We start from the raw sequence: 23,547 nt of genomic DNA, 5'->3' as shown, positions 1-23,547 counted from the left end.
ATAACAGCGATAATTTTCCAGCCTCTTCAGTTTCAAAGAGGAATCATAATGACTCAATGTTAATTCTATTTCTCTCTCCATAGATGCTGCCAGAATTTTAGGGTTTCTCCAGCACTTTGCTTTTACTTTAGTATGCCCATTGTCTAGGATTTGGCAGGAATTAAGCAAGAATTACTTATTTTGCATACAAGTTATTTTTCAAAATCATCCTTGCTGTACTCCAAACTGTCCATTTTATCCTAACACCACACAGCTACCAATTTGCTTATCCCCAGAACTTCAACTGGCATGGCAAAAAAGTGTGTCAGGATTGAAAGTTTACATTAAAAGATAAAATACATTATGCTTCAAGAGCTTTCATACAAATAAGTTGAAATTTATTTACATTTTTATTCATGACAAAGTGCATGAGCTTGGCTTCCAGACAGAACAAACAGATGACAAAATATAAAATCATGGCATTGAGGTCACAGTTTCTGGGGAACAATACCAGTATTAACACTATCATAAGATATCAGGAGTACTGCTTAACCGATCATAAAGGAATACAAGGTTCATTTTGTACGACTAGATAATCAGGTAGTAAAGGTTAACTTTTCAAACAGATTCAAGTTTCATTCACGAGCAAGACTTAATGAAGCCTGAATATGTACACTGCAGATCTGAAGTTTGGAGCAATTGCATAGTAGAACTTTACCAGTGTCAGGTCCTTGGATACAATCGGCAACTTGTTTGTTGCAATCAGCTGAAGGGACACATTTTTATAGGATTCTCTACTGCCATCTTTGGGACTAACAGACCAACATACTTATCTTTACAGCAGCATTAGATTAGATTAGATTAGATTACTTACAGTGTGGAAACAGGCCCTTCGGCCCAACAAGTCCACACCGCCCCGCCGAAGCGCAACCCACCCATACCCCTACATCTACCCCTTACCTAACACTACGGGCAATTAGCATGGCCAATTAAGGTGCTCATCTTCCGTGTACAAAGAATTGCAGGCATGTTAACCCTGATTGAACAGAGAATTGTCCTAAGAAGGGAACCAAAAATGGCTGTCTTCTATTTTGTAGAATCGGAATATGTGCAGTGCCTGTTCTTTAGGCCTACAAAACCAAGGCCATGCTCTACCAATGACATTTACTTCTCAACCAAACAACACTCCCCTCTCGTCCAGCATGTATGTTAGTTTCCCCTTGATTTTGTGCCTTTTCTAACTGTCCTGATTAGTGAAAGGCAAAATATTTTCACAAAAGTATGTCTTTCAGCAATACTGAAGTTCTGGACCACAAAATGACCAAGTGCACTGTACTTCAATAACGTTTCATGCTAATTTCCAGTGCAATTGTTTATTTCTATGTAAACTATTATTTTGCCTCAACTAATATATCCCAAAGCTTCAAATAGAAAGTGAATTCAATAAGATTTGTAACTCATTTTTCATTTGAGCTGAAGTTTTTACTTGGGGTGTTGAAATGTATTTAAAGTTATTGAGCAGAAAATTTCAAAGCAAATGAGACACTTACCAACATATTCATCCATGTTGAATGTCTTCACATATTTAAAGGAGAGGTCACCATTCTTATAATATTCAATCAGCTTTTTATAACATCCAGCAGGCGTGCTCCCTAAAATGAGAATAAGGTTACAAAATAGAAATAAATATCTAAGTTTGCACTAGCAAAGAGTAAAAGGTTATTAAATTATTGCAACACCAGTCCCTGTAATCTCTATTCTGTGCCATTCTCTTCATACTTTGGATATCACTCAAATTCCAGTTTCTTCCTTATTCTATCCTTCAGCTCCTATTCCATACCATGCATTCTTTGCCTTATGTTATTCGATACCTCCTACAATGTTATCCATCCACCTCTTTCCTCAATCCAACTAGTTTGGGGACCAGATGCTCAACTTATCTTCCATCCAACCAACCTCTCCTAAAACACCACCTTGTTTCCCACCAACCAATCTTGCTGTAGACAACAACCATCCCTTCCGATGACACCCCCATTACTTAATCCCACCAAGCAGAGCTCATTTCCAGTGTTCTTTAGCCCACCCTACTGTCATCAACAGTATGCAATCACACATGCATCATAGCCATCAGCCTCTCCCATACTCCACACGCATCAGGGTTCACCAAAATCTGGCATCAACCGAGTAAAACGACAGATAAAAACCGCATATGACAATTTGTTACAGCAGTTCTGTATGGAACAAGAACCACATGCAGCTATTCCAATAGGACTATAAATTAGAATAGCATGTTTGACAGTTAATTACTTGTTAAAGGGTGAAGGGAGAAAAATAACGCATACACCAGACTTTTGTCTCATCTGGAGGGCAACTGATTATGTAAAATCTGTACTCTGAAATGTAAGACACAATATACTCAAGTCTGTTTCAGGTCATAATCGTTATGAATGTTTATACATTTTGCCCTTTGATCTGACATGTCTGTCTAGTCTAGCTCTTACAGTTGAGAATGCACGTCACAGATTCATAGCAAGTTGCAAGTAACCTCGAAATGGAGCTAGATTAGTGCAGTGCTGAGTCACATTTTGGAATCCTATACCTGTTTCTCCCATTCTAGTTAAAGTCTGTTCCTCTAATTTGTTAATAAGATCAACTGGATAAGATATTGCATAAACCCAAAAGCTCAACTCAAAAATACAAAATTTCAGATGAATGGCTGACCAAGATGCAAACTAACGAAAGTAACATTATGATCTACGATAAGCAATAGGTTTGACAATGAAGTCTTCTGCTTATAAGTTCAATAGCTCATCTAATTAAAGCACTTCCATTTGCTACAGGTCAACCCAACTGTATTTTTTAATGTGACCAAGATATTCATTAAGTGCACATTAAAGTGCCAATAGCTTTAGCTCTTAAATTTATGCAGTGCCAATATTGACCAGCATATTCTGATCACGCTTTGGCGGTGGTAAACAGCATAAAACATCAATTTCAGCAGTTGCATGAAACAGCAATGGATTCAACAAATGTCACAGTCCACATGGAAATCTTTGGAATATTGTGTAAAAGAACCACAACATGCAAAGCAAAAAGTTATAGAAGCCATTGAGGACAGATAACATTAAACATTAACGTTCTTTAGTAAGGCTGACTTGAGATGCTGACAATTACTAGAAATTTCAGCGTTTGATTATAAATCCCACCTAAAGAATATTTTTAATTATCGAGGGATATAGGTGTTTCTGGCAGGCTAGCATTTATTGCCCATCCCTAGTTGTCATTGAAAATGTGGTAGTATACTGCCTTCTTAAACCATTGGAAAAGCACAGCAGCTCAGGCAGCATCAAAGCAGCAGAAATGACATTTCGGGCACGAGTCCTTATGGCTTTTGCAGCCCTAATGCAGTTATGAAAGGAGTTCCAGGAATCCGACCCAGCAACACTAACGGAACAGCAATATATTTCCAAAGCAGTATGGTGAGTGGTTTCGAGAAAAACTTGCAGGTGGTGTTCCTATGTACTTGCCAACATCCTGTCTCTTTTCTAAGCTATCAGTAAAGTGATAGAAGAGGTCAGCATTACCAAGCAGCACTTGTTTAGCGATAACCTGCTTGATGCACAGTTTGGATTCCACCAGAGCCATTCAGCTCCTGACCTCACTACAGCCTTGGTACTAACATGAACAGAGAAGTTCAACTCCAGTGGTGAGATGATATCAATGCAGTGTGACAGTATGGTATAAAACAACAAGATAGGGAGCCCATTCACTCCAGGCTGGCCACATTCTTCTCTCTTTTTTGTCATTCTCTCTTTTCTTTATCTTGTGATGTTGTGGGGAAGCCGGAGTTGTGCTCGATGGAGTGTCAGCTGTGGTGGCCGTGCTCAAAGTAAGGACTCCTGGCTGAAGGAACCCCAGCGTGTGGACTTGCAGATTTGGAAGGTCATCGGCTGCAGGAGAGGTGGTGCTCAGACTGGGACTCTTGGCGGCAGTATGCTTGAAGGTGGCCTCTTGTTGGGCTTGTTGTTGACGTACCCAGAGCAGGAACACTTTGCAGAGCACTTTTCACTGTATCTTTCTAGATATATGTGAGAATAAATAATTAATAACTACCCATCAAAGTGCCTTGGCAAAACTGAAGTCAATGGGAATAAAGACCTGTTAGAGTCATACCTAGCATAAAGAAAAATGGTTGTAGTTCTAAAGGTCAATCATCTCAAGTCCAGGAAGTTTCTGTAGCAGTTCCACAGGGTAGTGTCCACAGTCGAACCGTCTTCAGTGGCTTTCTTTCCATAATAAGATCAAATGGGAATGTTCACTGATGATTACACAACATCCAGCACTATTCACAACTCCTCAGATACTGAAGCAAACTCTGGACAACATTCAGCCTTTGATTAATAATCACTGCCAGGAAGGAATTATCTCATGCGCCCTTGAAGTTCAGTGGCATTACTCATTTCTGAATATCTTATCACCACCTAGTGAGTTACCATTGACCAGAAACTGAACTGGATTAATCAAAAATACAGTAGTTACTGTGGAAACTCTCAGGTAATTAACTTACTTCCTGCCTTCCACGTACCTGTCCACCATCTGTGAGGCCTAAATCAGGAATACTCTCAATTTACTTGGATGAGTGCAGACCCAGTAACACAAGCTTAACACCACCGATATCAAACCAGCCTGCATAATTGGCATCCCATCCATCAACAGTGGGTACTATTACTCAATGCATTGCAGCAACCCATTAAGACTCCTCTGATACCTCCTTCCAAACTAGCGATCTCAACTACATAGAAGGTCAAAGGCAAATGTCAGAGAACCATCACCTGCAAGGTGCCAAAGTCTCAAATCATCCTGACTTAGAAGTGTATTGCTACTCCCTTGTCAGATCAAAAACCCAGAATTTCCTTCCAAACAGCATGGCAGGTGTATCCATACCATTGCCTGTACCAGGTCAGGTCACCACTATCTTCTCAAGAGTAATTAGGATGGGCCACAAACTCTCGACTAAGCATCTCATTAACCCAACTCTCATTAAGAAATAAATTTTAAAACCCTGAAACCATACTTGAGACTGAAATTCCTCAATGAAGATCTATCTTGAGTGTAAGTAGTTTTCATAATCATCCAGTGACATTCATTTCCTTTTGTTGTATAAAGAAACTGTTGAGTGAATAAAAGGGAATCTGCTATTTCATTTTGAGAATATGCAAATGCTGTAAAATGAACATGCATTCAGCAGATATGTTGAATCCTCTGATTAGAATTTGCTGAGTTTCCCTTAACTTATTTAAAAACTGGCATCTAACATATAGTTTACAAATCCTTTGTGACTGATTGGTGTGTTTATGCAAACAAAGCAAACAAATATAATAGTTCTCAACAAAGCAGCAGATATGGGGAGATTTAAATAGTGTGTTCAAAATCATGAAGGGTTTTAGAACATAGAACAGCACAGAACAGGCTCTTCAGCCCACGATGTTGAGCCGACCACTGATCCTCATGTATGCACCCTCAAGTTTCTGTGACCATATGCATGTCCAGGAGTCTCTTAAATGTCCCCAATGACCCTGCCTCCACAACTGCTGCTGGCAACGCATTCCATGCTCTCACAACTCTGTGTAAAGAACCCGCCTCTGACATCCCCTCTATACTTTCCTCCAACCAGCTTAAAATTATGACCCCTCGTGTTAGTAATTTCTGCCCTGGGAAATAGTCTCTGGCTATCAACTCTATCTATGCCTCTCATTATCTTGTACACCTCAATTAGGTCCCCTCTCCTCCTCCTTTTCTCCAATGAAAAAGGTCCGAGCTCAGTCAACCTCTCCTCATAAGATAAGCCCTCCAGACCAGGCAGCATCCTGGTAAACCTCCTCTGAACCCGCTCCAAAGCATCCACATCTTTGTTATAATAGGGCGACCAGAACTGGACGCAGGATTCCAAGTGCGGTCTAACCAAAGTTTTATAGAGCTGCAACAAGATCTCACGACTCAAACTCAATCGCCCTGTTAATGAAAGCCAAAAACACTATATGCTTTCTTAACAACACTGTCCACTTGGGTGGCCATTTTAAGGGATCTATGTACCTGCACACCAAGATCCCTCTGTTCCTCCACACTGCCAAGAATCCTATCCTTAATCCTGTACTCAGCTTTCAAATTCGACCTTCCAAAATGCATCACCTCGCATTTATCCAGGTTGAACTCCATCTGCCACCTCTCAGCCCATCTCTGCATCCTGTCAATGTCCCGCTGCAACCTCTATACTGTCAACGACACCTCCAACCTTTGTGTCATCTGAAAACCTGCTGACCCATCCTTCAATCTCCTCATCCAAATCATTAATAAAAATTACAAACAATAGAGGCCCAAAGACAGAGCCCTGTGGAACACCACTCACCACAGACTTCCAGGCAGAATATTTTCCTTCTACCACCACTCACTGTATTCTGTTGGCTAGCCAATTCTGTATCCAGACAGCTATGTTCCCCTGAATCCCATTCCTCCTGACCTTCTGCATGAGCCTACCATGGGGAACCTTATAAATTCCTTGCTGAAGTCCATATACACCACATCCACAGCTCGACCCTCATCAACTCTTCCAGTCACATCCTCAAAGAACTCGATAAGGTTTGTGAGGCATGACTGCCCCTCACAAAGCCGTGTTGACTGCATTTAATCAAGCCATGCTCTTCCAGGTGGTCATAAATCCTATCCCTCAGAATCCTTTCTAACACCTTGCAGACAACAGCCGTGAGACTTACTAGTCTGTAATTGCCGGGGATTTCCTATTTCCTTTCTTGAAGAGAGGAATTACATTTGCCTCTCTCCAGTCCTCAGGTACAACTCCAGTGGAGAGCGAGGATGAAAAGATCTTCACAAGTGGGGAAACAATTGCATTTCACGTTTCCCAAAGCAGCCGAGGACAAATCTGGCCCAGGCCTGACGACTTGTTGATTTTAATGTTTGATAAAATTTTCAGCACTGAAAATGTGTTGCTGGAAAAGTGCAGCAGGTCAGGCATCATCCAAGGAGCAGGAGAATCGACGTTTCGGGCATCAGCCCTTCTTCAGAAAATTTTCAGCACATCAGCTTCCTCTATCTCTATCCATTTCAGCATGCACACCTACTCTTCAAAGGTTCCGTTCACTACAAAGTTAGTTTCTTTCGTAAAGACAGAAGCAAAAAACTCATTTAGGGCTTCCCCTACCTCCTCAGACTCCACACACAAATTCCCTATGCTATCCCTGATCTGCCCTACTCTTTCTTTGACCATTCTCTTATTCCTCACATAGGTGTTAAATGCCTTTGTGTTCTCCCTAATCCGTTCTGCCAAGCCTTTCTCGTGCCCCCTCCTGGCTCTCCTCAGACCATTTTGGAAGAGTAAATATAGAGAAAGTGGTTCCGCTAACAGAAGAGTTAGTAATAGGAGACAAAAATGCAAGATAATTTTAACATATAAAACGTAGCAAGTCGTTTTGCACTGCTTGAAAGAAGGGAGAGAAAAGCAAATTTACTTGTAACTTTCAAAAGATTGAGTACTCAATATGCATAAAGCAAGGCTCCAGGTTAAGTGCAAGGCAGGGCAACTAAAAAGACAGTACAAACACAATGATCATCAAATGCTGCTAGTTCTGTTATCCAGTGATCTAAATACCATCACCACCTATAAGTTAACTGGCACACAAAACTGATACAGCACGTAAAACCACCCTTTTCAAGACCACAGTACATGTGACAACAATAAAAGCAATAGTTTCACTTCTCCAAACACAAAAACAACAAACATTATATGCCTATGCAAGATTTTACATAAAATCTAAATAATTAACTAATCTACGTGCAGGCAAGTTCAATCAACAGGAATATCTTCAATGCAAAATTTCATATGCAATCCTTTCATCTTCAACCACTATCACTTATTTTTGTTAGTATAAGTTGATGCTGTATTAATTGTTCTGTTAAAACAAACCTCATCTGCAAAATTGAATTTTTTGAAAGTACTGATTTGTGGAATACATTTTTGTAATCCTTCCTCACCATCCCAAAAGTCTTAGCCAAGAACTGATACAACCACCCACCAACTCGATACACGATGGACCTTTATTAGATTAGATTAGATTAGATTACTTACAGTGTGGAAACAGGCCCTTCGGCCCAACAAGTCCACACCGCCCCGCCGAAGCGCAACCCACCCATACCCCTTACCTACACTACGGACAATTTAGCATGGCCAATTCACCTAACCTGCACATCTTTGGACTGTGGGAGGAAACCGGAGCACCCGGAGGAAACCCACGCAGACACGGGGAGAACGTGCAAACTCCACACAGTCAGTCGCCTGAGGCGGGAATTGAACCCGGGTCTCTGGAGCTGTGAGGCAGCTGTGCTAGCCACTGTGCCACCGTGCCGCCCTCAAGTATTTTTGAATAATTGGAGTGCTAGAAGTGTTTTGAGGTATACTAGTTTCATAAACTAAATGCCTGAAAGCAAATAAATTCCTTAGTTCATTCCAAAGTGTCTTTTATTTTGAGACGGTCAAGACTCCCCAGTCTTGACTCCCACAGTCAGGTGTAACACACTGGTGCTTGAGAATTGCAAATGCATGAGTGCATGTGCTTGAAGATCAGTAACAGAAGGGGTTGAACAACTGATGCAGAGGTGGTGGTAAAGATCTCTTTTGATGGGAGAGGGTGAGTGAATTGAGACACCCGTGAATGATAGCTGCTGGGGGAGGAAGGGGGTACATTGTTTAGCCGACAAAGTGAAAAAAAAACACCGGTTTTTCCCCATGTAATTTTGCAAAACTGAAGTCAGGCTTCTAAGGATTGCCAGTTTGGCTATGTCTACTATTGAGGATGATTTCAAGAGCTGCACAGCTGTTAACGTTTAGTTGGAGTTTGCAACTCCACAATTCAGGGAGCTCTGATTTAATGCAAGAAAGTGTACCAATGACTGAGCAGCAAGTCTATCATCTATTAGCACATTTCTAAACATAACTGAACAAAACAATTAGGAACTGCATTAGGCTATTCAGTCCTGCAGACTGGCTTTGCCATTTGACATGCTTGCTGTTGAATTGATAGTGCATGAAAATGGCAAAGTTTATTTAAAATATGAAATGTAAAATCACTCGAGTTCTCTATAACTCATGCCTGGCAAGAATAATTAAATGTTAATTAAAACGTCTGCACCTTCATAGTAGTTTCAAAAAAAAGAAACCCATAGCACTTCACGGAAGCATAACTGAACCCAAATAAAAAGAGCTTTTAGGAAGGAGGCAAGAACTTTGTTCAAAGGAGAAACACTGAGGAAGTGGAGAAGTTTGCAGAGTGAATTCCAGAATAGGGAGCTGAAGTACTTAGAGTCACAGAGATGTACAGCACAGAAACAGTCCCTTCGATCCAACCCATCCATGCCGACCAGATATCCCAACCCAATCTAGTCCCACCTGCCAGCACCCAGCCCATATCCCTCCAAACCCTTCCTATTCATATACCCATCCAAATGCCTCTTAAATGTTGCAATAGTACCAGCCTCCACCACATCCTCTGGCAGCTCATTCCATACACATACCACCCTCTGCATGAAAACGTCGCCCCTTAGGTCCCTTTTATATCTTTCCCCTCTCACCTTAAACCTATGCCCTCTAGTTCTGGACTCCCCGAACCCAGGGAAAAGACTTTCCCTATTTATCCTATCCATGCCACTCATAATTTTGTAAACCTCTATAAGGTCACCCCTCAGCCTCTGACGCTCCAGGGAAAACAGCCCCAGTCTGTTCAGCCTCTCCCTATAGCTCAAATCCTCTAATCCTGGCAACATCCTTGTAAATCTTTTCTGAACTCTGTCAAGTTTCACAACATCTTTCCGATAGGAAGGAGACCAGAATTGCATGCAATATTCCAACAGTGGTCTAACCAATGTCCTGTACAGCCGCAACATGACCTACCAACTCCCGTACTCAATACCCTGACCAATAAAGGCAAGCATACCAAACGCCTTCTTCACTATCCTATCTACCTGCAACTCAATTTTCAAGGAGCTATGAACCTGCACTCCAAGGTCACTTCGTTCGGCAATACTCTCTAGGACTTACCATTAAATGTATAAGTCATGCTAAAATTTGCTTTCCCAAAATGCAGCACCTCGCATTTATCTGAATTAAACTCCATCTGCCACTTCTCAGCCCATTGGCCCATCTGGTCCAGATCCTGTTGTAATCTGAGGCAATCCTCTTCGCTGTCCACTACGCCTCCAATTTTGGTGTCATCTGCAAACATACTAACTGTACCACTTATGCTCGCATCCAAATCATTTATGTAAATGACAAAAAGTAGAGGGCCCAGCACTGGTCCTTGTGGCACTCCACTGATCATAGGCCTCCAGTCTAAAAAACAACCCTCCACCACCACCCTCTGTCTTCTACCTTTGAGCCAGTTCTGTATCCAAATGGCTGGTTCTCCTTGTATTCAATGAGATCTAATCTTGCTAATCAGTCTCCCATGGGGAACCTTGTCAAACGTCTTACTGACATCCATATAGATCACATCTACCGCTCTGCCCTCATCAATCTTCTTTGTTACTTCAAAAAACCAAATCAAGTTTGTGGGACATGATTTCCCACGCACAAAGCCATGTTGACTATCCCTAATCAGTCCTTGCCTTTCCAAATACATGTACATCCTGTCCCTCAGGATTCCCTCCAACAACTTGCCCACCGCCAAGGTCAGGCTCACTGGTCTATAGTTCCCTGGCTTGTCTTTACTGCCCTTCTTAAACAGTAGTACTACATCTGCCAACCTCCAGTCTTCCGGCACCTCACCTGTGACTATCGATGATACAAATATCTCAGCAAGAGGCCCAGCAATCACTTCTCTAGCTTCCCAGAGTTTTCGGGTACACCTGATCAGGTCCTGGGGATTTATCCACTTTTAACCGTTTCAAGACATCCAGCACTTCCTCCTCTGTAATCTGGAGATTTTGCAAGATGTCACCATCTATTTCCCTACAGTCTATTTCTTCCATATCCTTTTCCACAGTAAATACTGATGCAAAATACTCATTTAGTAACGCCCCCATTTTCTGTGGCTCCACACAAAGGCTGCCTTGCTGATCTTTAGGGGCCCTATTCTCTCTCTAGTTACCTTTTTGTCCTTAATGTATTTTTAAAAACCCTTTGGATCCAGCCATCCCTTTCCCTGTGAACATCTGCCTCCAATCAGCTTTTGAAAGTTCTTGCCTAATACCATCAAAATTGGCCTTTCTCCAATTTAGAACTTCAACTTTTAGATCTGGTCTATTCTTTTCCATCACTATTTTAAATCTAACAGAATTATGGTCACTGGCCCCAAAGTGCTCCCCCACTGACACCTCAGTCACCTGCCCTGCCTTACTTCCCAAGAGTACATCAAGTTTTGCACCTTCTCTCATAGGTACATCCACATACTGAATCAGAAAATTTTCTTGTACACACTTAAGAAATTCCTCTCCATATAAACCTTTAACACTACAGCAGTCCCAGTCGATGTTTGGAAAGTTAAAATCCCCTACCATAACTATCCTATTATTCTTACAGATAGCTGAGACCTTCTTCCAAGTTTGTTTCTCAATTTCCCTTTGACTATTAGGGGGGCTACAATACAATCCCAATAAGGTGATCAGCCCTTTCTTATTTCTCAGTTCCAAATAACTTCCCTGGATGTATTTCTGGGAATATCCTCCCTCAGCACAGCTGCAATGCTATCCCTTATCAAAAATGCCACTCCCCCTCCTCTCTGGCCTCCCTTTCTATCCTTCCTGTAGTATTTGTATCCTGGAACACTCAGCTACCAGTCTTGCCCATCCCTGAGCCATGTGTCCATAATTGCTATGATATCCCAGTCCATGTTCCTAACCATGCCCTGAGTTCATCTGCCTTTCCTGTCAGGCCCCTTGCATTGAAATAAATGCAGTTTAATTTATTAGTCCTACCTTGTCCCTGCCAGCCCTGACTATTTGACTCACTTCTGTTCTCAGCTCGATCTCTTTTCTCACTATTGCCCTGGGTCCCACCCCCACCACCTTACTAAATCCTCACAAGCAGTTCTAGCAAATTTCCCTGCCAGTATATTAGTCCCCTTCCAATTTAGGTGCAATCCATTCTTCTTGTACAGGTCTATTCTACCCCAAAAGAGATCCCAATGACCAAAAATGTGAATCCTTCTCCCACACACCAGCTCCTCAGTCATGCATTCATCTGCTCTAGCCTCCTATTCCTGCCCTCACTAGCTCGTAGCACTGGGAGTAATCCAGATATTACTACCCTTGAGGACCTCCTTTTTAAATTTCTGCCTAACTTTCTGTAATCTCCCTTCAGAGTCTCAACCTTTTCCCTTCCAATGTCGTTGGTTCCAACATGGACAATGACCTCCTACTGACCCCTCTCCCCCGTGAGAATATTCTGCACCCTGTCTGAGACACCCTTGAGCCTAGCACCAGGGAAACAACACACCATTCTGCTTTTCCTCTGCTAACCACAGAAACGTCTGTCTGTACCTGACTACAGAATCCCCTAACACAATTGATCTCTTGGAAGCCGACATACCCCTCATTGCATTACAGCCAGGCTCAATACCAGAAACTTGGCTGTTCGTGCTACGTTCCCCTGAGAATCCATCACCCCCTACATTTTCCAAAACAGCATACCTGTTTAAAATGGGTATATCCACAAAACACTCCTGCCCTAGGTGTCGACCTCTCTCACCCTTCCTGGAGTTAATCCATGTGACTGTATCTGAGACTTTTCCCCCTTCCAATAACTGCCATCCATCACATACTGTTGCTGCTGCAAATTCCTCACCGTTTCTATCTCTCTCTCCAACCGAATCACTCGATCTGATAAAATTTGCATCCAACAGCATTTATGGCAGATATAATCCGCAGTAACCCTTAAACTCTCTAAACTCCCACATCTGACAAAAAGTACATATCACTGCAAAGGCCATTTTTGCTCCTTCACAATCTACAGACCCAGAAAATAACACCATCTTATTCCTCTACAAACACTGCCCCAGGTTAAATTAATAGCTATGGCTTATATTTTAAGTTTAGTCAAGAGACTTATCTCCAAGAACATATAATCAAGAAAGAATCACTATACTCACTTCTGCAGCCTCTCTCTTGGACAGACTTAAAACAACAATTAACTTATCCGATTCTGTGCTGTGAACTTCGCCCAATAGTCCCTCCAAGATTAGTTGTGAATTTCACTGTTTGTTAATTTTCCCAGATGCACTCCAATGTCCAGCGATACACGAAAACAAACAGCAAAGGCGGTAACTGCAGGCTCTCTCTCTCCTGCACTGTCTTCACCACGTGCTTCCTTTGTCTGCTCTTCACCCTTTTAAACTGCTGTTGTTTTGACTTTTTTTCCCCAAAGTTCCAAAACAATGCAACAGCATATAAAACAGTAACTGCTGCTCCTGGAATTCGGGGAAATCACCTCCCACACCTAAAATACCTCAAAAAAAGAGCAGCTCCTACAGCTAGAAATTTTTCCTGTCCTCCATCTTGGATTACCCAGAATCCTTAAAGGCAGAGCCAATGGTTACGGCCAACAATTTGAATGGGTAAATTGAGGGGGCTAACTTGCTGGAGGCTTGAATCAAAGTCGTCCTGAGACATAAGTAGGAGGGGGTGGGGCTGGGGAGAGGTAGCTGGGACTGATAGTGGTAGATGAAGGTGGAAGGGGGTGATAGTGATAGGTCGGAGTGGATAGGTGAGAAGGACGATTGACAGGTAGGATAGGACAGTTCAAGAGGGCGGTGCCAAGTTGGAGGTTTGGATCTGGGATAATGTCAGGGGAGGCAAGATGAGGAAACTGGTGAAATCAACATTGATCCCATGTGGTTAGACGGTCCCACGGCAGAAGAGAAGACATTCCTCTTTCAGGAGTTGGGTGGCTAGAATTTGGAGGTGGAGCTAGCCCAGGACTTGCCTGTCCTTAATGGAGTGGGACAGGAAGTTGAAATGTTTGGCAACAGAGTGGTGAGTGTGTCTGAGATGTTCTCTGAAACATTCCATGAATTAGTGTCCCTTCTCCCAAACGTAGAGGAGACAACATTAAGAGCAATGGACACAGTAGATGACATGTGTGAAGGTGCAGGGAAATCTGTCCAATGTGGAAGGATGCTCTGGGGCCTTGGATGGAGGCGTGGGCACAGGTCGCTCTGGAAGCTTTGGATTTGCTGTATGTAGTGGTTGTCCTGGTCAAATCCAAATTGTGTTGGTCTGAATATAGTCTGGAGTCCATACTGGATCAGTCGGTTCCATAGGCAGCCACTCAGAAGGAGATGTGGCTGTAATAGCAGGTCTGCTTCAGGACATGGCTGAAGGGCTTCAGGGCAGAGCAGACAACCTGGTGGTGGGTGGGGGTAGTGAGACACGGACTCACTGAGATCCTTGTAGAGAGAGGAGGAGAACCTCTGCAAGGCGGGCATCCTTGGGACAGGTTCTGGCAATGTTCCTAGCATCAAGAGACTACACATGGAATATATTGACTCACCCACAAAATGCTACAGTAACATTCATACAAAAATGCCTTTTTAGAAACATTCAGCATAAATTCTGCTATTGGTGTATTCAAATACCAGTTGATTTCAGCAACAGTCTCAAACTTGAAAAAGAAATACATACCTGTGGGTAAACCCAAAGTAAAATATCGGCCTGGGCCAGGCTTGAATTGAACAATTGAATTGCAAATGTATTTGGCTGCCCATTCACTGGCTTTGTCATAGTCTTCAAGAATAACCAAACGCATTGCGATGGTAAATGTTTTGCCTACAAGGAAAGATTATGTTACTCTTTAGGTCAATGAAAACTAACCAATCATCAGTTAAGACTGAATTTTTATATGTTGTATTATCATGAACAAACAATCTCTACAGTGAAGGCCGTTCGGCCCATCAGGTCTGCACAGACTCTCTGAACAGCAGCCCACCCAAAACTAGCCCATTTCTGTAACTCCACATTTATCATGGCTAATCCAGCTAACCTGCACATGCCTGGACACATGGGGAAATTTAGCATGGCAAATCCACCTAACCTGCACAGTTTTGGATTGTGGGAGCACTTAGCAGACACCCATGCAGAAATGGGGAGAATCTCCAAGCTTCACACAGACAGTCTATCGAGACTGGAATCGAACCCAGGTCCCTAGTGCTGACAGGCAACAATGCAGCCGCTCAGCCACTGTGCTGGCAACAAAGATTATAATAATTTACAATTATACAATAACCAAACAACTTGAAAATAAAAGGATCTGCTTAGTGCAATTGAATTTTAATTTGTAAGCAAAAATGATTTATATTTTACTGCATAGTGACCTCAGTTGGACGCACGTTCAACAGCTATGCGGAAGTGGATACTGCAGATGTTGGAGATTAGAGTTAAGATTAGTGTGATGCTGGAAAAGCATAGCAGCATCTGAGGAGCAGGGGAAAAAGAAAAGAAAAATCAACATTTCGGTCAAAAGCCCTTCATCAGGAATAATTTAATCAATCACCCCAATTTGAGATGTTTGAGGTTCTGGTACTATTCTGAAGTTATTTTACATGAGTACGTATATCATTTAATAGCAGCAATAAGCCATTTGACTCCTCAATGATGGTTGATCTGATTGTAGTCTTGACATTTCCAACTGTACCCTATATCCTTTGACTGACAACCTTAAAAGTATTCAGTGACTCTGCTTCAATTGCAGTAAGACAAATAGTCAGAAAATATTCTTGTTTCCATCTTATTTGGGAGATCCTTACTTTAAAGCTCTGTCTGCTAGTTCTAATCTCTGTCACAAGGGAAATTATCATCTCAGTAACCACAGAAGATTGTGGAGGCCAAGTCATTGAGTGCATTTAAAACAAAGATAAATAAATTCTTGATTAGTAAGGGGATCGAAGGTTACAGGGAGAAGAGAAGAGAATATGTTGAGAAACACACCAGCCATGATCAAATGGCATAGCAGGCTCCATGGGTTGAATAGCCTAATTTTGCTCCTATATCTTATGGTTAATTAGGATACCATTTGTTTTCCAAACCAGAAAGCCAGGATGTCAACTACTTTGCACAACTGAGAGACAACTGGATAGTGAAACTGAATTAAAACAAAGATCTGCAGATGCTGGAGATCTGAAACAAAAACAAAATTTCAATGGATCTGGCATCATTTGTGGGGGAAAAAAGCCAATTTCTAGTCCAGTGACTCTTTCTCAGAACATGGGACATTAACACTGTTTCCCTCTTCACTGTTTCCCTCTCTGGTAGTAACCCAGAGCTGCTGAAGGTCTCCATCATTTTGTGAATAGCAGAACCATTCATTACAATGTTCTGTCACCCGAGTTTGAAGCCAACCCAAACAGACAGCTACGAGCACCCTTGGTTGAAATTCAGTGTAACAAATCTGATCTGATTCAACCTCAGAAAATAGACATGAAAGATGGTAAAAGAAAAATGGTAATTTTGCCAAATCCAATAGAGTGACAGATCCAGAAAATTGAACAAGATTGCTTTGGTAGAATGTGAGAACTGAGTAAAAACAATGACTGCAGCTGCTGGAGACCAGAGTCCAGATTAGAGTGGTGCTGGAAAAGAACAGCAGGTCAGGCAGCATCCGAGGGGCAGGAAAATCGACATTTTGGGCAAAAGCCCTTCATCAGGATTACAGGCAGAGTGCCTGAAGGGTGGCGAGATAAATGAAAGGAGGGTGGGGGTGGGGGTTGGGGGTGCCTTCAGGCACTCGGCCTGTATTCCTGATGAAGGTCTTTTGCCCAAAACATCGATTTTACTGCTTCTCAGATGCTGCCTGAACTGCTGTGCTCTTCCAGCACCACTCTAATGTGAGAGCTGAGATTAGGGATCAGTCATTAAAGTTGAAGCCGATTCAACATTAAATTGTACTAATTATATAAAATCCAAACAAAATGGACCAAGACACTCAATAATCTGAACTCCATTTTTGGGGACAAACAAATTGCAGAATCTGAGGTAGAATCAGTGCAACAAGCACCACAAACTGAAATCACTGCAAATGCTTGAACAAAAAAAAATCATAAAATGTTGGAGGTTCTGTGAAAACAAAGTGTTATCAGAAAAGCTAACACGTTTGCTCTGCACACAGATTGGCCGAGTGCCTTCAGCACTTTATATTTCCTCGGTGCAATGAAAGCAACCCAGAACCCCTGAAAATTCAGCCAGGGGTTTAGGCCCATTTGCTGACCAGGGGGAAACAACAACACCACCACCCCCCCCCGCCCGAGAGACACCGGAAAGCAGCTTCACCCTCCGGTACCCGCTCTCCCGGCCGGTGAATCGGTCTGCAGCAGCCTCTCCGAGCCCGGCCCTGCCCAACGGTCACTTACTCTCCCCCGGGATCCTCGCGCCGCCGCCGACACCACCACAACCACAACCACCACAGGGTCTCGCGCGTGCACTCTCACGTGACATGCGCGGTCACATGATCGCCCGGCCAGCCAATCCCGCCTCCAACCGGCACTCAGCGGGAAGTTTGAATGTGGAAGCTGTGGCGGGGGGCTCTTCCTCCCTTTACGTGTAAAAATCTGCCAAACGTTTGTGGCGCCCCGATGCAATTCCTTTCTGCGGGTTATGATTTGGAGATAGTGAGGACTGCAGATCATAGTCAAGGTTAGAGCGGTGCTGGAAAAGCACAGCTGGTCAGGCAGCATCCGAGGAGCAGGAGAGTCGACGTTTCGGGCAAAAAGTCCTTCATCCGGAAAGTTTACGCCCGAAACGTCGACTCTCCTGTTCCTCGGATGCTGCCTGACCAGCTGTGCTTTTCTAGCACCGCTCTAGTCTTGACTATGATTTGGAGTGTGTGTGTCTATAAGGGTGTGTGTGGGTGTCTGTGTGCACGTCTGTGCGTACCTGTGCCCGTATGTCTGTGAGTGTGTGTGTGTAGGAATATCTGTGTGTGTAGTGCAATGGTGATCACCTGTAATGTGACATGAACCCAAGGTCCCGGTTGAGGCCCTCCCTATGGGTACCGTACTTAGCTATCAGCCTCTGCTCGGCCACTTTTCTCTGCTGCCTGTCCCGAAGTCCACCTTGGAGGATGGTCACCCGAAGGTCCGAGGCTGAATGTCCTGGACAACTGAAGTGTTCCCCAACTGAGAGGGAACCCTCCTGTCTGTTGATTGTTGTGCGGTGCCCATTCATCTGTTGTCGTAGCCTTTGCTCGGTTTCCCCAATGTACCATGCCTCCGGGCATCCTTGCCTGCAACGTATAAGAAAGACAACGTTGGCTGAGTCACCTGAGTACCTGCCATGTACAAGGTGGGAGGTGTTCCCACGCGTAATAGTGGTATCTATGTCCACAATCTGACATGTCTTGCAGCGTCCACCGTGACAGGGTTGTATGGAGCTGTCCTGAGAGCCAGGCAGTTTGCTACGAACAATGATCTGTTTGAGGTTTGGCAGTTGTTTAAAGGCAAGTAGTGGAGGTGTGGGGAAGGTCTCGGTGAGGTGCTCATCCTCATTGATAATGTGTTGCAGGTCACGAAGAACATGGCATAATTTTTCAGCCCCTGGGTAGTACTGAACAAAGAAAGGTACCCTGTCAGTTGCAGCACATGTCTGTCTCCTGAGGAGGTCATTACGGTTCCTTGCTGTGGCACGTCGGAACTGGTGGTCAATGAGTTGAGTATCGTACCCCGTTCTTGTGAGGGCATCCTTGAGTACTTCCATGTGTCCGTCACATTCCTCCTCATCTGAGCAGATCCAGTGTATGCGTAGGGCTTGTCCATAGGGAATGGCTGTTTTAATTTGTTTTGGGTGGAAGCTGGAGAAGTGTAGCATTGTGAGATTGCCTGTGGGTTTGTGGTAGAGTGTGGTGCTGAGGTGTCCATCCTTGATGGAGACGCATGTGTCCAAGCATGAGACAGATTGTCGAGAGTAGTCCCGACCATCAAACTCACCATGGACTACTTGTCACATAGAAGGTGTTGCATGTATGGAATGAGTTGCCAGAGGAATTGGTGGAGGCTGGTACAATTCCAACTTTTAAAAGGCATCTGGACAGATAGATGAATCGGAAGGGTTTAGATGGATATGAGCCACATTCTGACAAATGGGATTAGATTAATATAGGATATCTGGTCAGCATGGATGAGTTGGACCGAACGGCCTGTTTCCATGCTTTACAGCTCCATGACTCTACACCACTGATGTTCAGCAGCAGCTTGTACCATCCAAAAGATGTACTGCAGAAGTTTAAAAGATTTCTCAGAAAGCAACTTCCAACACTGACCACTGCCATCTAAAAGGTCAAGGACAGCAAATCCATGGGAACACCAACACCTGCAAAATCCCCTCTAAGCCCATACAATTGTACTTGGAAATATATCATTGCTTTGTGTCACTGGGTTAAAATGCTGGAACTCCTTTTTGAACTACATTGGAGATTACATTTGATTTATGTTTGTCACGTACCTAAACACAGTGAAAAGTTTTGTTTTGCAAGTAGTATAGGTGAATCGTGACAAACGAGAGCAGACAGATCATAGGGTACTTAGACACAGTGAGGCATAAAAAGGTGTACAAAGCAAGATCAACATGAAATTTGCAATTGGAGAGGTCCATTCAACTGTCTAATAAAAGCAGAGAAGAAACTGTTCTTGAACCTGTTGGTACGTGTGTTCAAACTTCTGTATCTTCTGCATGACGGAAGAGATTGGAAGAGAATATGACCGGACTGGGAGGGGTCTTTGATGGTGTTGGCAGCCTTTCTGTGGCAATGAGAAGTGTAAATGGATTCCATGGATGGGATGTAGGCTTCAGTGATGGACTGTGCTGTGCACACAGCTTTCTGTCATCTCTTATGGTCCAGGGCAGAGCAGTTGCCGTACCAGATTGTTATGCAACCAGATAGAATGCTTTCTATGGAACGTCTGTAAAAATTGTAATGTAGAGGTGCTGGTGTTGGAGTGGAGTGAACAAAGTTAAAAATCACACAACTCCATGTTATAGTCCAACAGGTTATTTGGAAGTACTAGCTTTCAGAGTGTTGCTCCTTCATCAGGTAGCTGTGGAATTGGATCATAAAACACAGAATTTATAGCAAAAGATCACAGTGTTATGCATGCAACTGATATGATATATTGAACAAACCTAGCAATCTTGGTGATCTTTTGTTATAAATTCTGCATCTTAAGATCCTGCTCCACAGCTACCTGATAAAGGAGCATTGTTTCAAAAGCTAGTACTTTCAAATCAACCTATTGGACTGCAACCTGATGTTGTGTGATTTTTAACTGTAAAAGTTGGTGAGGGTCCTTATGGACATGCTGAATTTCCCAAGCTGCCTGAGAAAGAAGAGGCGTTATTGTGCCTTTTTTGGAGATCCAGGGCAGATTGTTGGTTATCATCACTCTTAGGAACTTAATGCTCTTGACCCTCTCCAAGTTAGTTCCATCTATTTACATCAAATGGATGAGAGCAGTTCAGGAAGGGAGCTTAATACCACCTCCTCAAAGGCAATTAGGGATGGGCAATAAATGTTAGCCTAGCCATCAACTTGAGTCAACAAATAGTTCAATATGCATTTACTCACTGGGGGATAATATTAAAGAACTTTGGGTAAAGATCACGCTACTCTATTACATACCTCCAAGGGTACATGAGCAATGCTATGAAATAGCTCAAGAAAACAAACTGTTGTTGGTTGTATCCCCAATAAATGGATCTGAATGTTTATTTGATTAAGGGTGGAATTTTGTCTTTCTACAAGATATTATCAGTGTTCATTTGAAATACTGTCCAGTTTTAGTTTCCACACAGTATGAAGGCTTTGCAAAGAGAATGGCAGGATATGCAAAAATTCATTCATTCAGGAAGGAGGAGAACACACCCCCATCTACACCAATGGAGCTCAGGTATCGAGGGAATAGATTGTGTTCCAGTTGAAAGTTTTTCTTTTCAATTATATATGTTTAGAAGAAGCAGAGGATTAAGGACAAGTTTAGGATAAATGTCAAAAGATGGATCTTCGCCAATGTAAAGGTAGACCTCTGGCAATGGCTGCCCAGGCAGTGGGTGCATTGCTTCAAATAAGAGCTGGATTTGTTATTGAGGTGGATTTCAACTGGTGCTCAAGGTCGATATTTCAAAAAGTTCAGGACCGGAGTGATCCTCAGGACTAATTTTGATATGTGTAGGAGTGTTATTGACTCTGGTCCAGATTGATTGAGTGGAAGAATATTTTCTTGTCACATTTTGCCTGTGCTTTCTATTTTTCTTGACTCTCCCAAGAGACCACTTGATTTTGGTGAAGTAGGAATCTATGTGCTGAACATCACTGGGGGCAATCTGGCTGTGTAGTATAAAGAGTTACTTTTTGATATGCAGGTGAGACACTGCATCATCATAGGAAGCAGTGCAACCATATGATGTAGCCTTGATGTCTCACAACCTCATGGGAAGTCAAAGTTCATATTAGATGTTGTTTCAGTTGTTAAATAGAAGTTTTTGTTTCCATTCCTATCTCAGCAAACTTAATAAATATTATTTTTCAGCACCAAAAATACATTAAGATAACAACCACCAACAATAATTTAGGATGAACCACGGAGACTTTTCCTGACCATCATTCTTCACATCTGCACCTATTTTTAATACCTTAAGGCTGATTTCTCTGCCTATAAGTTCAAGCACTTCCAAGGTTAGCATATCTGAATTTTAATCTAACCTTTTATTCTAGTTTTCAATTGGTTTCACTCTTATGTTTACAAAATTTCCAAAGTTTGACTATGTAATGTTAACTCCAGTGGTTATAGAAATTCATGACAAAAATATAGAGCTACTTTTATAAATTTTGTTCTATAACCATAATCTAAACAGGAAAAAAGGTGAACACAAATTATTCAATTGTACTAAAAACATTTTTGCATCAAGTTAGCCTTGACTCAATACCAGTTCTCTCATCTATGAATCATAAGGTTTTGAGTTTAAGTTGAGGACAACAGGTAAGTGATTGGTTTGTGAGCATTTTGCAGTTTCTTTAGAAATTCCTGTAGAAGTTGGTCCTCAATTTATGAACATCCAACTTACAAATGCTCGTACTTATGAATGTGAGTCCATAATCATGGGTGGGAGAGGCAACAGTCTAATGGTATTATCACTGGGCTGTTAATATAGGTCATGTTCTGTGGAGTCCCAAGTTCAAATCCTGTCATACTAGATGGTGGAATTTAAATTTACTTATAACCAAAGTCTGGAATTAAGAGTCATCTAATGATGACCATGGATCCATTGTCAATTGTCAGAAAAAACCCATCTGGTTCACAAATGTCCTTTGGGAAAGAAACTGCTGTCCTTACCTGGTCTGGCCTACATGTGACTCCAGATCCATAGCAATGTGGTTGACTCTAAACTGCATGCTGGGTGTTTAGGGATGTGCAATAAACACTGGGTTAGCTAGCAACAATCTCATCCCATGAATAAAAAGAAGGTTTTGATATCCCAACCCATTTAGTGTCACCTGCCAGCACCCGGTCCATATCCCTCCAAACCCTTCCTATTCATATACCCATCCAAATGCCTTTTAAATGTTGCAATTGTACCAGCCTCCACCACATCCTCTGGCAGCTCATTCCATACATGTACCACCTTCTGTTTGAAAAAGTTGCCCCTTAGGTCTCTTTTATATCTTTCCCCTCTCACCTTAAATCTATGCCCTCTAGTTCTGACTCCCCGACCCCAGGGAACAGACTTTGTCTATTTATCCTATTCATGCTTCTTATAATTTTGTAAACCTCTATCAGGTCACCCCTCAGCCTCCGACGCTCCACAGGAAACAGCCCCAGCCTGTTCATCCTCTCCCTATAGCTCAAATCCTCCAACCCTGGCAACATCTTTTCTGAACCATTTCAAGTTTCACAACATCTTTCCAATAGGAAGGAGACCAGAATTGCACACAATATTCCAAAAGCGGCCTAACCAGTGTCCTGTACTGCGACAACGTGACCTCCCAACTCCTGTACTCAATACTCTGAGCAATAAAGGAGAGCATACCAGACGCCTTCTTCACTATCCTATCTACCTGCGACTCCACTTTCAACTTTTAGTTTTAAAACACACATATAAACATTTCACATATGTGTGAATAGCTACTTTCCATTTTCCTGCATTGTGTTCTCACTTGCATACAAATCGACATGTGAAAAGATTCCAGAATGGAACTCATTTGCAACCTGGGGACTTCTTGTAATTAAATGTTAATTGTAAGGAAGGAATAGTGCAAAGACGGTAATGTCACAGCAAAGCCCTATATTAATTGGTTAGTGAATATCTACCATTAAAATCACTGTGAAAATAACTAAATTATTTAATTATTTTTAGGAACAGCTGGATCATAGAAAAATGCACATGTTTTACATAACTCTTAAGTATCTACTTTGGTAAAGGTGGAGTAACTGATTGTTGAGCAAGGGCGAGTAATCTTCCTAGTCTTCAGTTTGTAGTAAATAATATATAATGAGAAAGTATATATAATAAATGTTTAAGGGATGGCAG

General features: G+C 42.4%; 2 protein-coding genes across 2 annotated transcripts in view; one reads left to right on the top strand and one right to left on the bottom strand.

Moving 5' to 3' along the window:
* gnpda2 (glucosamine-6-phosphate deaminase 2) overlaps positions 1-17,463 on the bottom strand; it is a 35,515-nt gene extending 18,052 nt beyond the window's left edge. Inside the window, exons 1-3 of the mRNA XM_072568332.1 lie at positions 17,382-17,463; positions 14,662-14,805; positions 1,530-1,631 (exon numbers count right to left, since the gene is read on the bottom strand). Of these exons, the coding sequence (XP_072424433.1) occupies positions 1,530-1,631; positions 14,662-14,785 (226 nt within the window). The 5' untranslated portion in view covers positions 14,786-14,805; positions 17,382-17,463. The remainder of the gene's footprint in view (positions 1-1,529; positions 1,632-14,661; positions 14,806-17,381) is intronic.
* LOC140476170 (protein YIPF5-like) overlaps positions 1-23,547 on the top strand; it is a 75,491-nt gene that overhangs the window by 16,263 nt on the left and 35,681 nt on the right. The gene's annotated exons all lie outside the window — the stretch shown is intronic.

Source organism: Chiloscyllium punctatum, chromosome 1 (assembly GCF_047496795.1).
Source record: "Chiloscyllium punctatum isolate Juve2018m chromosome 1, sChiPun1.3, whole genome shotgun sequence".
Taxonomy (NCBI): Eukaryota; Metazoa; Chordata; class Chondrichthyes; order Orectolobiformes; family Hemiscylliidae; genus Chiloscyllium; species Chiloscyllium punctatum.
This window is presented reverse-complemented; position numbering and strand designations above follow the sequence as displayed.